Raw genomic sequence first — 18,026 nt, forward strand, 5'->3', positions numbered from 1 at the left:
TTTCTTTCTTTCTTTCTTTCTTTCTTTCTTTCTTTCTTTCTTTCTTTCTTTCTTTCTTTCTTTCTTTTTCTTTTCTTCTTTTTTAGACAGGGTTTGTCTGTGTAGTCCCAGTTGTCTTGGAACTCTTTTTGTATGCTAGGCTGGCCCTGAACTAAGAGATTCCCCCTGCCTCTGCCTCTGGAGCGTTGACACCTCTTAATGCCCAGGAGGCTGATACAAGAAGATGGATGTAAATTAGAAGCTGACCTGGGCTGCATAGAGAGAGCCTGTCTTAAAACTAAACGAGAAACACATTTAAAACAAAACATTTTGAAACCCAACAAATAAGATAACCAACCCAGTTTCAAAATGGGTGATGGTTTTCAGTCAATAACTTCTGAGAAAAAAAAAATGTAGAAATGGCCACAAGCCCATGAAAAAAGACTCAAGATTTTCTGGACCGGATTTCCACATCGAAGGGCCACTTAGGGAAGATGACATGGGATGAGAATTCTTACTGACTTAGTCAGGGCCTGAGGCCCCCAGCGATAGTCTCTGCAATGCCCAGCATGATTTGTTTGATTTGATTTTTTTCTGTAGGAGGGGTGTGCAGCACTAGAATGGGACTCAGGCCTGGCACAGCTAGGCAGGCCCTCTGTTGTTGAGTCATCTCCCTAAGCCACGCCAATGAAACAGTTGAGTCACAGTGATATACCATGCACACACCAGGATGGTATGCTGGCTAGTTTGATGTCAGTTTGGCACAAACCTAGACGTATCTGGGAACAGAAAATGCCACCATCAGACTGACTTGAAGGCCAGTCAGCGGGGTGTTGCTTGATTAATGATTGACAAGGATGCAGGCCGGCTTCCGCTCTAGTTCCCACCATGACTAGGAGAGTGATGATGGATTGTGACCAGAGAGTTACAGGATGAAATAAAACTTTTTTTTTTCCCAAGTTGGCTTTTGGGCATGGTGTTTTATCACAGCAAGAGAAACCTAAGACAGATGGCTGCCAAACAAACAAACAAACAAACACCACCACAGTAGGTCCGGGGCTGCAATTTGGTACTTGATTTACCAGAGAAGGGCTGGGCCGTGTCTTGGTTGTAGAATACGTGCTAATGGGAATATAAAATAGTGTAATGGCTTTGACAAATTATCTGATAGTTTCTCACACGGTTGACATAGTGTTAACCACATAACCCCTAGGTAGATATAAAAAAATCAGCAATGGCTATTTAAAGAACAACTTAAATAGAAAATGTTATTTTAGGGGCTTTGTTGTCGTTTCTTTTTCGAGACAGTCTTTCTCTGTGTAGCCCTGGCTGTCCTGAAACTCACTCTGTACATTAGGTTAGAGATTGGACTGCCTCAGCCTCCTGAATGCTGGGATTAAAGGTGTGAGCCATCACAGCCCAGTACACACACACACACACACACACACACACACACACAGAGTCCAGCGACTGGTGAATGGTTAAACAGAACAAATGTTGTGTGCTTATGTAAGGATGAAAGAGTAAATTGGTTCAGGCTGTGATCTGGGTGAACTCTGAAAACAATATGCCAGGCAGGTGTGGGGCCCTGGTCTGTAAATCCAAAACATAGGGAGCTGAGGCAGGGGGACCACAGATTAACGCGTTAATTAATACCTTTTCAAACAACGATGAAACAAGGATGTGGTGGGGGAAGGAGAAGAGAAAGCTAGTTTGCAAAGTGCTTGAAGGACTAATTCCGGCATGTACACATGGGTGAGCGCGCCCCCCTCCCCCCCATACCGAATAGTCCCATTTATTCGAAATATCCACAGTGAGCAAGTCTGTACAGACCAAAGACAGCTAGCAAAGCTTGGGGATGAGGAATGGGTGCTAATGGATGCTCAGTTTCTTTTGGGGATGCTAAAATGCTCCAAAATCAGAAATATGTGACGGCCGTGTGTAGTCGGGAAGATGTTTAAAAAGCAAATGAAAAACACTGACTGCTCTTTTATTTACTCAGCTGGGGACTGAACCAGCTGAGCATGTGTTCCCTTCTGAGGGCTGACTCCAGGTCCTGGGTGTTTTAAATGGTTAGGTGGTGACGTTTTTTTGTTTGTTTGTTTGTTTGTTTGTTTTTTTCTGTTTTGCCACAGGTTTTCACTGACACCAGGTTCTGGAACTCTTGACCCTCCTGCCTCAGCTGTGCTGAGATTACAGGCGTGTTCAGCCATGACTGGTCAAAAGGTCAACTGTAGACTTCAAAAACAATGACAGTGTGACTTTCAGCTCAGTGACTGGATACCATCAGATAGGGAAATATTTACACAAATGTAACTGTGCACAGTTACTGGGTTTTGTCTTGTTGTTGTGTGTGTGTGTGTGGGGGTGTGGTTAAGAGCAACTAAAATCTCATTTCTCGGGAATCTCAGATACAGTGTCAATCTTCCCTGTCTCTGTGTTATATTTTTTGGCTTTTTCAAGACAGGGTCTCACATTGTAGCTCCAGCTGTCCTGGAACTCACTATGTAGACTGTCCTCAAAGGCAAGAGATCCTCCTGCCTCTGCCTCCTGAATTCTGCCCTGCACACTGGCATATTTTTACTCTTGATACACGACTGAGCACTCTCCAAGTTTCCGGCTCCGCCACGGTTGACTTCACTTATCTCTGTGTGTGGCGCTGGGGTTCTCCGTATACCTGAGTTCTTGCGGTGCTTCTCTTCGTGTGTTTGTCGTGTTTGTCGTGTTTGTCCTGCGGCAAACGACAGGCTCCCCTCTGATAGTCCATTCCAACGTCCCATCTCTTTCTTTCTCCTAAATGGGTGAGTGCTACAGTGTGTGTTTCTCCATAAAGAAAGGAAAGGGAAACGGAGACTTAGTCCAGCGACAGTGAGCAGAAGGGTGTCCGCAAGGGTAAATCTGTGCGCTCTTCACACACTGGGGGGTAGTTGGCTGGCTCTGGGGTAGCATTAACGAGGGTCTAGACTGACTGCCCTAGACATACATCTTAGAGAAAACACTCAAGACTTGTAAAAACATACGTTCCTATGTGTGTACCAGATGAAAACACAGACTTGGCTTTGTACCTTTTTAGTAGGGCACCTGCCTTGCACACACACAGATCCTGCCTAGCTTGGATTTCCAGCAATGTTAAGTGATTTTGTTGTTGTTGTTTTTGAGACAGGGTCTCATTCTATAGACCAGCTTGTCTTCCAAATCACAGGGAATCTGCCTGCCCTGCCTGGAGCGCTGGGGTTAATGGCATGCACCGCCATGCCTGGCTCAACCCATTTTTTTTTTTTTTAAATTAGAGACTAAGAAATAATCTGATAATCCAACTATAGGGAAGTTATAAGTCTTTTATAAAAATAGGCAATCTTGTTTTGGATTTTTGTACATTTGAACATTTTTTTTTGAACATTTGTTGTTGTTATTTTGGTGTTGTGTGCGAGCTATGGTGTGCCTGTGGAGATCAGAGGTGGTGTGGTTATTATTATGGTGTCGTGTGTGTGCCATGGTGTGGCCGTGGAGGTCAGAGCTCAACTGGCAGAGGCTGGTACTCGCCTTCCATCACGTGGGTCAGAGAGTTTGAACTCGGGTCCTTAGGCTGGGCAAGAGGTGGCTTTATCCAGTGAGCCAGCTCACTGGCGTCTTTGCCTTCATTTTCTATTTGTTTGTTTGCTTGAGAGAGGGTCTTGCTCTGTAGCTGGGGCTGGCCTCGAACTCACAGAGATCCTCCTGCCTCCATGAGTGCTGGGATTACAGGAGCACGCCGCCACCTCCCTGTAAAAACACTGTATTCTAAGGGGGATTTTTTAAAAAGATTTGTTTATTTATTTATTATTTATACATCATTCTTCCTGAATGTGTGCCAACATGCCAGAAGAGGGCACCAGATCTCACTGTAGATGGTTTTGAGCCACCATGTGGTTGCTAGGAATTGAACTTGGGACGTTTGGAAGAACAGCCCAGTGCTCTTCACCTCTGAGCCATCTCTCCAGCCCCTAAGGGGGGTTTTTATTTACTTATTTTTTTTTTAAATTATTTTAAAGTCTGTGTACAGGTGTGCCCATATGTGGCGGTATGTGCACATGAGGACAGGTGTCTGTCAAAGCCAGATGAGGACGTTGAATCCCCTGGAGCTGGAGTTGAGAGGTGGCTGGGAAGTTGTGCCATGTGGGGGTGCTGGGACTTGAACTCAGGCCCCCCGTAGTAGCAGCAGCAGCGCAAGCTTTTAACCTCCATCTCTCCTGCCCCGAAGGGGAAATCCCTGAGAGGACAGTGAGAAAGTGCAGCTGTGAGTGCCACAGGCTGTTTTTAGAGTGGCTCGCAGTGGGCTGGACTGGCCCTGGCTGGGGTCCCGTAGCCCAGCTCTTAGAAGGACTGGTGAGGTTTGTGCGCTGTGCTCCAACTGGTTTACCATCACTGCCTTCTCCGTCCTGGATTCTGGAGATGTGGTCTGTGCTGGACAGTGGGGATCTTTGGAATGAGCTCTCGGGGTGTTGGTTTGAGCAGAGATGCTACAAAAACACATCTACAAACCAGCCAACCAAAGTTGGTGCTTTTTTTTTTCCTTTTCCGTTTTTTTCAGAACAGGGTTTTTCTGTGTAGCCCTGGCTGTCCTGGACTTTGTAGACCAGGCTGGCCTCGAACTCACAGACATCTACCTGCCTTTGCCTCCCCGAGTGCTGAGATTACAGGCGTGTGCCACTGTGCCTCGTTATGTTGGTGCATTTTAATACTGGGGAAGAAGGTGGTTTGTGCCACTGTCATGGTGGCAGAGAAGAGACTGGGGCAGAAGACACCAACTCCCAGTGTCTGTCTGGGGGCTGTGTTATTTTGATTTTTATGTTTATATTTTATGAGTTCTCTTATTTTCTACACTGTCATTAAAAAAAAAAAAAAAACAGTTTTTGAGATTACAACTGCCACATTTCTCCCTTCCCTTTCTTTCTTCCAAAATGTCCTATATGCTCCCTCCACTCTCCTTCAAATTCCTGGCTACTTTTCTACTAATTGTTATTGCAAGCATGTATGTATATGTACACACATATATATTCCAAAATATAACCTCTTCAGTTCATATGTTACTGGTGTGTGTGTATATATATATATATATAGTATTATATAATGCGTAGCATTATATATTATTATAACATATAATATATGTTTATACCATTTCATATAATTTTATATATATATATATATGTACATACATACCCTCTCCGCCTGAGCACAGAGCACCAACCTCACCAGTCCCTCTAAGAGCTGGGCTCCCGGACACTAGCCAGGGAGCTAAAAGCACCTGCCGAATGCCACACCTTCTCTTTCTGGGCTCTTAACATGTGTATCCTCAGAGCCCTAGACCACACCCCTCTCCATGCCAAACAATTACCAGCTGGCAAAGACCACGCCCCACAGGAGGCAGTTATCAGCTTTGGACAAACTAAAGCCCCAACTAAAATGCCTCACTTGGGATTGAAACAAAAACATATTTACATAACATAACAGAGTTTACAAAGAACCCAAAACTTCCATTACATCTTTGCGTGGGGTTGAGACCTCCCAGGCTTTCCCCTGTCCACTTTGGCCTGTCCATTGATGTCCTTGTGCAGCTCATGTTTGGGCAGTCATGCTGGTGAGATTTTATGGGTTGGTTAAGCATATTTTCCCCTGTTCTACAGAATGTCATCATTTTTGGTGTAACTGATCTCTGAAGGGATGTCTCTTCTTTTCCACTCAGGGTTGTAATCCTCTTGCACAAACTGGCCGGAGCAAGTTGCAGAATCAAAGGGCTGCCTTGAACCAGCAGATCCTCAAGGCTGTGCGGATGCGGACAGGAGCCGAAAACCTTCTCAAGTGGGTACCTCTGTCCTTGTTGCCTCGGCCAGGAGTCCTGGCTCTCCTGAGGGCCTGTCTGTTTGATGGACAGGCGGAGCCCACACCCTCACCTGGGATCTTGCTTGGGTCCTCTGCAAGAGCAGCCAGTGCTCTCAGCTGCTAAGCACATGTCCAGCCCCCAGTGGTAGCCACGTTGTTCGGAAGTCCAGTTACTGTCTTAGCATTTGCTTCTGGGCACGACTCCCTTCTCTGCTGCCCAGAGTTGTGCCTGGCAGGGAGAGTCAGTGCCTGGTGAATGCGTATGTGGCCTGGATGAGGGCGGGAAGGGCCAAAAGGAAAGAACGGGGCATTTAAATCCCTAGCGTCTACCTTTCTAATGAGAGAAGTCATAAACAGGACTCACTGGCACGTACCTGTGGTTCCAGCTACCTGAAGGGCTGAGGCAGGAGGATTGCTTGAACCCTGGAGTCTGAGACACCTAGGCAAAGCAGCAAAACCCTGTCTAGGGAAGAAAGAAAAAAAAAACGAGAGTTAATGAGAGAGGCAGAGCTGTTGTATTGTGTTCTCACTGCCCTGCTGTGGGGATAAAATAGTTACTTACCAAGGCAGAGCTCGGTGAAGCTGTGCAGGTGTCTAGACAGCCGCCAACCCTCCCCACACCCTTAAGTGCAGTGTTCCAGCTGCTACCGGTGCAGTCTCTTCCCTCAGCAGACAGCCTGTGGCTGGTGGCTCTCGCCTTCCATCTTGTTGAGGCGGGGTCTCATTTCTGGTGAACCCAAGCCTTTAGGATCGTGTCGCAAGCCACGCCATCTCCCCAGCTCCCACCCGCAGCTCCCTCCCCGCTTTAGGACCTTACAGGGTAGTCCTTTGGTTTTATGAGGCGGGGGTCTTATCCAGCCCAGGCTGACCTAAAGCCTGCTAGGTAGTCAAGGATGACCTTGAACTCCTGACTCTCCTGCTTTTTACCGCTTTGTGCTTGTGTGTGCGCATGCATGTGTGCCTGCACGCATGGGTGTGTCCATGCGCAGAGCATAACTTTTCGGAGACAGTTCCCCCCCTTCTACCATGTGAAATCCTGGAGGTTGAACTGTCAAGCTTGGCAGCAAGCGCCTTTCCCTGCTGAGCACCTGGCCAGCCGTGTTGGGGAGTTCTCACGGCAGAGAGGAGGGCTGCTTAACAGCACCAGCTACAGGTTCTCTGAGGCCCAGGCCAGACGCAATCAAACTTACGGTCAGTTTAGCAGTGACTTGGCCGGTTGGTGGAGGGTGGCAGCTGGTAGGACAGGGCGGTAAATGATTCTCCTAGAGACGGATAAGTTTAAAGCACCCGGTTTAGAGACTGTTGTCAGAGGAAGCACAAGGTATTTATTAATCAGACCCGACTGACAGCAAAGCTTCCTGAAATCGAGGGCATCGGGCCAAGCCTCGCTCTGGGCCCACGGTGTCCCCGGCTGCCGCTACTGTAACAGGTAATTACTGTCATACTTTGGGCATGGCCGTCCTGCCCTCAGATTGCCAGATGTCCCGCCGAGATCCCGAGATGAGGCTAGAACAGTTACGACACGGGCAAGCGGGCATTTGGGGAAACGTACACAGAAACTCGGGCTTGGAAATGAGGGTCCCAGCCGTTCGCTGCACAGACTTGGCCGAGGCTGTGCTTGGAGCGGTTTCATGTCCCTTGAAGGTCCTCCCCTTGCCTGCTCCACATCAGCCAAGAATCGGTGCGCTTCCTGGAGCTTGCTGGGAGATAGCGGGTACTTTGAAGCGCTGCTCCCGCCTGGGCGCTGGCAGTGTCCTGCCCTCCCGTTTTCTTTCCCTCCCTGGAGAAAGGTGAGGCAGAAACCAGATTGTATTTCCGAGACAGATGAAAGCAAGTTACCAGGTTGTTCAGTTTTCACTAACTAGTTTTTTTAGTTAAAGAATAGGCTGTTGAAACGTTCTGGTTAGACCTTCAGGTTGCCTTCTTACACTGCTAGTTAGGCTCAATCGGCAGTGCCGCCTCACTCTGAGGTTTCTGTGTGTCCTGTACAAGCTGGTGAGTGAATGGGCTGCGGCAGGGGGCGGTGCTCCATGATGGGCGCTGTGGGGAATGCTGGGAGTAAGCAGCATATAGCCCAGGCTGGCCTGGGACTTGGGAGACTTTCCTGTCTCAGTCTCCTTAGCACTATTACAGCCCGCAGGCATTCTTTTTTCTTTTTTTCTCCTTTCTCCTTTCTCCTTTTTTTAATATAAGGTCTCACTGTGTAGCCTTGGCTGGCCTGAAAATCACTGGGTAGCCCAGGCTGGGCCTTGACGTTGTGAGGGTCCTCCTGACTCTGCCTCCCGGGTACTGGGGTTACAGGTGTTCCCTGCCACACCCAGGTTTAATGGATGGGCAAACACTCTTGCCAGCTCAGTCCTGTTTTTTGTCTTTGTTTCCTCAAGGAAAAGAGTCTCACCTTGTATCCTTGACTGGCCTGGAACTCAAGATTCTCTTGCCTCTGCCTCTCCAGATTCGGGGTTTTATGCCTGGGCCATCATGCTAGGGTTTTAAAATCTTAGGATCGCTGAACTTTTAAATATTGGCAACCAGTTAAGGGGTAAAAAAAGCAGCACACCGACAGCCAAGCGAACAAGTCACTTTGTGACGGCTAGGCCGAGGGTCAGCCATCTGGGTCCTTGGCTGTAGTGAGTTAATGACTACTGTCGTGGCCAGCTCCGGGGGTCTTGAGCATGGCTATGCAGTGGATTCCCGAGTGTCCTTGGTCTTCAACTGATGCCTGAACCTGTACCTGCCTTCTTCCCGCACTGGGGACGGATCTCGATGCCTTGGCCAAGGGTCTGTATAGGGCACAGTGAGGCGAACACCTCCCACACACATATACATTTGAACCCTTGGCAGAGCTGGGATGTGGGAACAGTTGTGGGGGTAGTGGTTAAGTTTTCCCAACATGGCCTCTGATGCACTCGAGAGACTTGGAGTCAGTGTGGAGTCTGTTCTCAGAGGGACAGTTTTAAGAAAAGGTTTAGAAGAAAATGAAACCACCCTAAACCAGAAATAAAGAGCTAATGTTCAATCATAGAGTGCTGTGTACTACACAGGAATAGGAATAGGGGCACGTGGATCAGAATGTGAAATTACCATTTAATTTTAACATTGCTGTGATAGATACCTGAAAACAAAAAACAAAAAATAACAACCATAACAACAACAAAAAAACTAGTTCAAAGAGGCTGGATTTCGCTGGTGATAGTGGCACACGCCTTTAATCCCAGTGCTCGAGAGACAGAGGCAGGTGGATCTGAGTTTGAGGCCAGCCTGGTCTACAGAGGGAGTTCCTGGATGGCCAGGGCTACACAGAGAAACCCTGTCTTGAAAAAAACAAAAACAAAACAACATGGAAAGAGGCTGGATTTTGCTAGCTTGTTGGAATTTCAGTCTGAGGTCAGCTGGATGTGTAATTCAGGGCCAAAGGAAAGGAAGAATTAGCCTGGGTCAGGTGCCTGTGCCTCTATGGCAGCTGGGCCATAGAGTGTGATTGACAGGACAGAGGCGGGGACAGGATAGCATCTTTCAAAAGCATTAATGTTGCCACCACTGCTCCACTTTACAGTACCTTTTATTCACCTGATTTAATTGTCATCTTGAAGGCCTACTGCCTCCGCCTAGCAACCGAGACCTAGTCCTGGAAGATTCTAACTTCCATAAGAATATAACCTAGGCCCAGAATGCTTTCAGCCTCTAAGACTTATTGCTGAGTGAGCTCACCCTTACTAGTTCTTTCTGAACTCTGGCTGGCTAGTTTAACTCAGCTGGTCTGGCTCAGACTCCTCTCCAAGCTGACTGATTCACTCTGGCTTCTCTTGGTTTCTAACTGAATTGCTCTGCTTGGCCTCAAACTAACTCTAGCAATCTGTTCTAATCTTCTGGCTCCTTCTCATCCTCTGGCTTGTTCTATCTTCACCTGTGTTTAGCTTATTCTGTCTTCAATCTCTCTCTGTAAAACTCTTTTGTGCTTCTGAATTCCACAAACTGAACTGTCATGAACTTAGCTTCACTGCCCTGCCTCTCAACTTACTGAACTGCCTGTACAGAACTGACAAGAACTCAGAGACCGGCATGTCTCTGTCATGCTCTGTGTGATTAAAGTATATACCACCATTCCTGTACTTGAAACTTGCTCTACACCAGGCTGGCTTTGAACTCAGAGTTCTGCTTGCCTCTGTCTCCTGGGATTAAAGGACGTGTCTGTATTCCAGCTAGATCACACAGAGACCTAGAAGGTCTTTGGATGTGATCTCTTGCCAGAGCAGCCATGTTCTGAATTGATATTCCTCTACAGCCCCAGAATCCCATCACATTATGAGTCTATTGGTGGGTTAATGCTGATGAAGTCAGAGAGCTGATTCCTACCCTTGTGACACAGGTCACAGGGAGTCCTGGTGGTGGTGGTGTACCTTTTCTGGCCAAGAAAGGGCCAAAACACTCTTTGCCTGCTGCTTCTCAGACGTAGTTCAGTTGCTAGGCCACAGTAGCCTCAGGGAGACGCACATTGGAGCGCTGCTGTAGAAAGGCCAAGTTCCTCAGAGAAGGTCTACTGAAGCCATTTGTTTTCATTCAGAAAAGCAGCCTGGGTACACAGCAAAGGAGCTGACAAACTCAAACCTCCGCCCTTGCTCCCTGACCTGGGCCCGATGGGTCTAGATTTGTCCATCTCCAGCCTGGCCCAGAGATAGCTGGGAATATCCACCATCTTGCCTAGGTTCACCATATTTGAGAATGCTTCTTCCACCAATGAGTCGATGAAAAATCCCCCCTGTTCTAGGGACAGCTCAAACTTCAGGTTGATTTCTGAGTCATCTTTGTCCCCGAAGGTCAAAAGAGTCCTGAAAACAAAGCCCAGAACCCTCCTGGCCGCCAGCATCTGATGGGAGTCTTAATTGCTTCACCATCATTTACTAAATGCTTCTCTCTACTGCTGTCCCAGCTATCTCGGCATTTTCATCAAAATCAATTGACCGTAAATGCACAGATAAATCTCTGCAGTGCCTGTTCCATTTTAGTCTCTGTTCTAATCAGTACCATGTTGTGCCAGTTTTGGCTTTGTAGTCACCTTTTTTTTTTTTTTTTTTTTTTTTCTTTTCTTTTTCTTTTCCTGAGACAGGGTTTCTTTTTGTAGCCCTGGCTATCCTGAGCTTGCTTTGTAGACCAGGCTGGCCTCCAACTCAGGAGATCCACTTGGCCTGTGCCTCCCGAGTGCTGGGATTAAAGGCAGCACCAGCACTGCCCACTGACTGGTGACTTTCTTAGTCAGTGCATGTCCACCAACTTCACTTTTCTTTCTCATAATCATTTTGGCTCTTTTTGGTTCTTTGCATCTCCAAATAAATTTTAGGAATCGTTTCTTTTCTTTTTCGAGACAAGGTTTCTCTATAGCCTTGGCTGCTGTGGACTCACTTTGTAGACCAGAAATCACAGAGTTCCACCTGCCTGTGCCTTCTCCAGTGCTGGGATTCCAGAAAAGTGCCCCCCTCCCCCCCACTTAGGAACAATTTCTTGCCTCTTTCTCTGTCCTCCTGCTCCTTTTTATCTCCCCCGCTTTCCTCTCTGTTCAGTGCATTATGCTACTGGGGTTGTTAAGTACGCTGGACTTGATGGCTCAGCCTGTCGACTCAACACTTGGGAGTAAGGAAGGAAAGAAGGGAGGGATGGAGGGATGGAGGGACGGTTGATACAAAACTTGTCCAGCATGTACAAAGCTCTGCGTCCATCCCTAGCACTGAAACAAGGAAGAGAAAAACAAAAAACTTCAGAGTGGCTTTATTTGCTTTGTTCAAAAGAGGAAAGCAAACAGTCTTTCACCAGTAAATATGTTAGCGATCAGCTTTTATAGATAGTTGCTCTTTGTGACAGACAACTGGGATGGCCACCTGAGGTGAGTGCTGGGAATCCAACTTTGGGTCCCCTGCAAAGAGGGGTACGGGCTCTTAACCACTGAACCATCTCGCCAGCCTTGTGCGTGATCTTATTCATGGTCTAAGCTTTGTTTCGATTTGGTTTTTGGTGAGTCAGCCACACTCGGTTGCCCAGGTGGGCCTGAAACCCTTAGTCCTCCTGTCTCTGCCTCCCAAGTGTTAGGGAGATAATTTATGACCGGTTAGTGGATGACGGAGAGAAGATTATTTGCCTCTTGGTCTGGGTCTTCTCAAGGATAATTTCTCTCATGGATCTCTCGGGATGCCAGCATGCCTGGGTCCAGCCCTTACCTTGTTCAGCAGCTTGCCGTGTTGCCGGCCACATCCCAGGTCTGTTTGCTGGCTGGTGTGGTCAGGATAGTGCCGGTACCCAGGGTCTCTGAGGTTGCTCATCTGATAGCCATCCCCTGAGAGTCCTTATAAGGGTGGCTCAGCAAGGACACTGGATGAAAGTCTCTCTCTCTCTCTCTCTCTCAACAGAGTTGCCACGAACCAGAAGGTGCGGGAGCAGGTTCGCCTGGAGCTGAGCTTTGTCAACTCAGACCTGCAGATGCTGAAGGAGGAGCTAGAGGGGCTCAACATCTCCGTGGGGGTGTACCAGGGCACCGAGTGAGTGAGCAATGCGTTCTCGAGGCTCTCTGAGCCAGACGGTGTGTCTGCATCCAGGTTGCTGCACCAAACTGGGGTGGTGGACCAGCCAGCACCGCTGGGGTAGAAGCGATGAACTTGGGAGCTTTGTAGGGACAGAACTGGAATGTGGATTGAATGCCAAAAAGCATAATCTGCTTTGATGCACATACCACGCCCTGAAAAATGGGGGGCCCATCTGAATTCTAATAGAAGATGGTACGATGGGGATCCTTCAGAAACGGGCCCTGTCAGGTATTTGAGAAATGAATGCTGAGATTCAAAACCGTTCCTCAGGGACTATTTGAGATATAGGCACTCAGGAAACCTCAGAGATTCCTGTTTACTGTAGGTGAACCATTGGGGCTGGGGTGGAGGAATACTCATGTATAAGAAGAAATAACCGAAAGGGTCTGGTAGCTTGGGGCAGTAATCTCAGCTAATCAGTAAGCTGAGACAGGAAGATTATGACTTTGAGACCAGCCTGGGCTACCTAGCAAGATACTGTGCCAAAGTAAAAAACAAAATGGGCAGGTTGTGTAGTTCAGTGGTAGAGCCACTGCCTAAAATCCCTCAGTGAGGACCTGGGGTGGGTGTGGCTCAGTGGTAGAGCACCTGCTTAGAATAACCCAGTAAGGGGCTGGGGCATGGCTCAGTGGTAGAGCACCTTCTTAGAATACCTGGTGTGGGGGAGGGGTGAGTGGTAGGGTGTTACCTAGTTTGCACAAGGCCCATTCCTGAGTGTCACAACAAAATAACCAAAATGCTTCAAAGGAAGTGGCTTCCACGCTTGCTTTACGCGCAGGGAAGCCATGCCTTCTCAAGAAGCAGGTGAGCCTGAGTGGAAACGAGAAACAGTTTTCCTGCAGTAACAGAAGGAAGATGCTAGAAAGTTGAGACATCACCTTGGAATGCGTATTTCCTAATACTAATCCTGTGCATGTCACCTGGGGCCTTGCTCAAAGGTCAGAGCCAGCATTCAGTGCCTGGAGCCGTGCTGGCTATTTGGCCTGTGCTTGTCTTGCTTACCTGGGTATCCCTGATGCAGTTTCAAAAATCCAGCGAGAACAGACAGCCCCCTAAGACCCTCTCCGCCAGGTTCTCTCAGCCTTGCTCATGCTTTAGATCCCGTGGTCAGCTAAGGGGCTCAAGCGTTCCAGGCAGGGTAGTGTGCGCTGGCAGTGTGCGCTCAGCCTGCCCGCCCGTTGCTGTGCTGAAGGGGCCGTTCCTCCTACAAAGTGGCCTCCCCTCACAGCGGCAGCAGTTAGTCGGCTGTGTCACCGGAGAAAGACACGAGGATTCCCGGTGACACCTTGCATGTTTTCCCGTTGTGCCCTTCTTAGTGCCTTAGGCCTTTCAACCAGTCCGTGAGGGGCGCAGAGAACACATGATGTCAGCGTGCAAATGAGAAAACTCAGAGTGGGCCAGGCCACAGAAAGGCGTGCTAGTGGCCACGCTGGGTCTGGAGGTACCCTAGGGTCTTGGGTCTTCAGCATACCTGTGGTCCCTCTTCTCATTGGGCCTCACTGAGCACAGGAGGACTTGGGGGTGCGGGGCTTGAAAGACCTGGACTTAGCTGCTTCCACCAGAGTTCAGCCTTCCGGGAAGGCTTTGGGGAGGCCACATACCTGGGTTGGGGATCACCTGTCTTTCACACCATTGTGCCACAGGGGCAGTTTCAGCTTTCAGCCGTGGTCCACTCAACCCTGCCCAGCATTCCTGGCCTTCCCCCGTGGGCTGGGCTCAACAGCCCATGGAGGTCTCCTGTTACAGGTCAAAGAGCTAAATCCCTATTTGCAAAACACAACACTTCCTTCTGGCCCTACCCTTAGGAATGTAGGTTCAGGGAGCAATTGCAGGTCAGTCTGCCAGGTGACTCGGTGGCCTTTGGTGGGTATGTTCAATAAGACACTCGGCATGGGGAGAGCCTTGAGAGCCCCGAGTTCTAGCATTGGCATTGTTGGGGGCGTGGAGGGCGCTAGAGGCAGGTCCAGCATAGCAAAGACGCAGGCATGCAGCTAACGGAGCAGTGAGAACACCAGGCACGGGTCTCGTGCAGGTGGGCAGCCCTGATGTTAACCCTTGCACAGTCGCCTGTAGAGGGCAAGTGAGAGATGAAGTGGAGCAACACAGTAGGGCTCTGTTGAGTGAGGCTGTGCTGTCCAGCCTCTTAGGATGCTGAGAGCCATTTTCAAACAGAAGGGAGGGATGCTGGGATGGGGGTCCGGGACCTGGGCGGGCAGTTGGAGGCGAGGCCACGGGTGCAAAGGGGCTGGTGTGGGGCGGGCTGTTCACGAACCCTGTGTGTTCTCTCCAGGGAGACATTTGCCATTCCTCTGATTCCTCTCGGCCTGAAGGAAACCAAAGAAGTTGACTTTTCGGTCGTCCTCAAGGTAAACCTCAAACTCTGGGCACTGGGCTCGGGGGGTAGAGATGAAAGGACATGTCTATTGCAGTGGCTTTAGGCGTCATGATTCAGAAGCCAATCGATGTCTGCTAGGTGGCCCTGAGACCTCACTCAACCACGCACTAGGAGAATTTTCCGTATTCGCTTCTCCTGGAACTCTTGCTGTCATCTCTGGTGGCTTCTGACACCTTGTCTGTCCCCTGCGTCCCGGGAATGGAACCCAGGAGCTTGTGCATGCCAGGCAAAGGCTCTACAATGAGCTGTGTTTAGTCTGTCCATGGTGACTCTTTCCTTTTGTGTCTCCTTTTGTGTGCCTGACAGAAGGCAGATTGTACTCTGTTTTGCTGTGTATTTTTAAAAAGATTAAATTTGTATTTATGTGTGTGTGTACATGGAGCCCTCATGGGTGTGTGGAGATCAGAGTACAGCCTACAGCTGGGTGGTTCCTCCCGTCTTTGGGGTCCCAGGAATAGAACTCAGGTCGACAGACTTGGCAGCCAGTGCCTTTACCCTAGACATCACCGGTTCACTGTTGTTGGTTGACACAGTCTCTCTACGTAGCCCAAGCTGGAACTATCACATACATGAGCTGGCCTTGGAGGCCTGCCAGAGGGGTTAGGATCCCCTGGAGCCAGACGGACAGGCAGCTGTAGGTTGCCTAATGTGGGTGCTAAGCTACGGAGATCCTCTGTAAGAGCAGCAAGGGCTTTGAACTTTGTAGTTCTCGCTAGCTGCTCAAAATGTACCTTTTGTGTTAGTTAGTTAGTTAGTTAGTTAGCTTGAGACAATGTTTATCTGTGTAGCCTTGGCTGGCCTGGTCTCACTTTGTAGACCAGGCTGGCCTCAAACTCACACAGATCAGCCTGCCTGTGCCTCCCTGAGTGCTGGGATTACAGGAGTATGTCAACAAGCCCAGTTTCAAAATGTATCTTTTTTAAAAAAATTATTATGTATACAATGTTTTGTCTGTTTATACACCTGCACGCCAGAAGAGAGCACCGGATCTCATGATAAATGGTGTGAACTACCATGTGGTTGCTGGGACTTGAACTCAGGACCTCTGGAAGAGCAAGCAGTACTTTTAACCTCCTCTCCAGGGCCCCCAAAATGTATCTTTTGAGAACAGTTGGTTAATACTTTGAAAACGTCTCTCAAACAGAGACTGTCATCTCATATTATAAATAAGCCTTCACCAGGACATCTAATTACTATTGTTATTCATAATGATAATAATAATCACTGTTATTAATGTGTGTGTGGTTTTGCCTGCGCACAAGCATCACACACATGCAGTACTGGTACAGGCCAGGAGAGGGTGGTAGATCCCTGGAACTGAACTTAAAGATGGTTGTAAGCCACGGCCCTGTGGGTGCTGGGAAATGAACCCAGGTCCTCTGCAAGAGCAACAATTAGCCACCAGAGCCATGTCTCCAGGCGCTCCAGGGTTTTGTTGTTTCTCCTCCCCTACCCCCTACACTGAGACAGGGTTTCTCTGTGGAGCCCTGGCTGTCCTGGAACAACTCATTCTGTAGACCAGGCTGGCCTCCAGGGCAGGGACTAGAGGCATATGCCACCACACCCAGCACCCACGATTGTTGTTTTGTTTAGTTTTAACTTCTGCTCTGCTCTGTTCAAATCCAGGCGGCATCCCTGTCAGAGAGTGTGTACTCCATTTGGAGAAAGGGCAGATAGTAGCAATTTAGACCCGGAAGTCATCAGTGATTTTCCGAGTGGCAGCTGCCTTCTGCTGCCCTCTCACAGGTGCGAGAACTTCCTGGCGTGACCGCCACTGCTCTGTGGGACAGTCCGCACGCAGGTTTGGAGGGATGCCTTTAATTGTGTTTGTGGCTTTGTTTCTTTAAGGTTTAGCTTAGCGCCAGAGTTGCAAGAATGCAGGCATGTAAAAAGGAGACTTGTGTCATAGAAACCTGGGGATTTTATGGCATCCAGTAGAGCTCCAAAGAGGTCATGTGCCAAATTCCACATTAAAGAGAGTAAGAGAGAGAAAAAAAAATCCCATGTTGTGGACATGGCCAACCGCTGCTCAGCTGAGGTTTCCAACCATGTCATTTTAGCCTAAAAGGGAGTCCACAGATGTCAGTCATGCAGAAGTGAGACCGGTTAGCAGGCTTTCAGTTTTCTCCATTCCACATTTATGCCTGAGAGAAACGCAGCCCCCACAGGAGTGGCTGGGCCAACTTGATCCAGGCGGTTCCATTTCAGACCTGCCCCACGTTTCCTTGGAATGTTAGGTCAGACAAGCTTCGTGATGTGATGTGCTCTATTTAAAGACCTAGGCTTTAAAGACTCCATATTCCTTAGCACGCAGCCCCGGGCCTGGAGTGTGTACCTCAGTGGAGAGTGCTGGCATAGCATGTGTAAGACCACCGGCTCTATTCCCAGTGTTAGCAGATGGGGGCGGGGGGTGCCATCAAAATAAATTCCTTTCCTGGGTACTTTAAGGATCTTTAGGTTTCCTTTGATTTGGTTTTTTGAGGTCGGTCATATGTGGCTCCGTCTGGCCTTGAACTCCTGGTCCTCCTGCCTCTACTTTTTAAGGATGCCTCCACACCTAAGTTTCTTAACTTTATGTTTTAGCAGTACTGGAGACTGGACCTGGGGCTTCCCGGTGGCTCATTTCCAGCAGCCGCTTTTGCTTTTATTTTCCTCTAAGACTGTGTCTATGTAGTTGGTCCATCACCTGGCCGCTAGGATTACAGGTGCACACTGCCACACCTGTCTGCCCCACACATGTGTTTCCCCCAAATTGATTTCCCCCAAAATGTTGTTTTTATCTTTTCACTTGTGATTTTTAGTTCAGTTTTTATTCTGTGTGTTTGTATGTGCATGGACTTTTGCAGCTGTGCTTATCTGTGCATATGTGAGACGAGAGGTTAAAGCTGGGTGTATGATACTATTCATATGATACTATTAACTCTTGGGGTATCCCATATATTCACACGATGTGTTTTGATCATATTCACCCCCTTACTCTTCCTCCCAGCTCCTCCCAGATCTACCCCCACTCCCCCACCGCTTCCCAAGTTGATGTTTTAATTTTTATAATCCTATCTGAGCTGCCCATAGACTTGGTGGAGGTAGGGCCACCCACAGGGTCATGTGGGTGTCCTGGGAGCCACACTCTTAAAGAACTGCCCCCCCCCCCCCCAGCCATCCGCTGTCGAGAGCTTCTCAGCTGGGGGGTGGGGGCTCATGAGCCCTCCCTGCTCTATAGGAGT

General features: G+C 48.7%; 1 protein-coding gene across 1 annotated transcript in view; it reads left to right on the forward strand.

Annotated features, from left to right (window-relative positions):
- The window catches only part of Rhpn2 (rhophilin Rho GTPase binding protein 2), a 57,408-nt gene that overhangs the window by 14,088 nt on the left and 25,294 nt on the right, over positions 1–18,026 (forward strand). Inside the window, exons 2-4 of the mRNA XM_055594828.1 lie at positions 5,702–5,817; positions 12,234–12,362; positions 14,698–14,773. Coding sequence (XP_055450803.1) covers positions 5,702–5,817; positions 12,234–12,362; positions 14,698–14,773 — 321 coding nt within the window. The remainder of the gene's footprint in view (positions 1–5,701; positions 5,818–12,233; positions 12,363–14,697; positions 14,774–18,026) is intronic.

This window comes from Psammomys obesus, unplaced genomic scaffold (genome assembly GCF_907164565.1).
Source record: "Psammomys obesus unplaced genomic scaffold, mPsaObe1.curated_primary_1811, whole genome shotgun sequence".
Taxonomy (NCBI): Eukaryota; Metazoa; Chordata; class Mammalia; order Rodentia; family Muridae; genus Psammomys; species Psammomys obesus.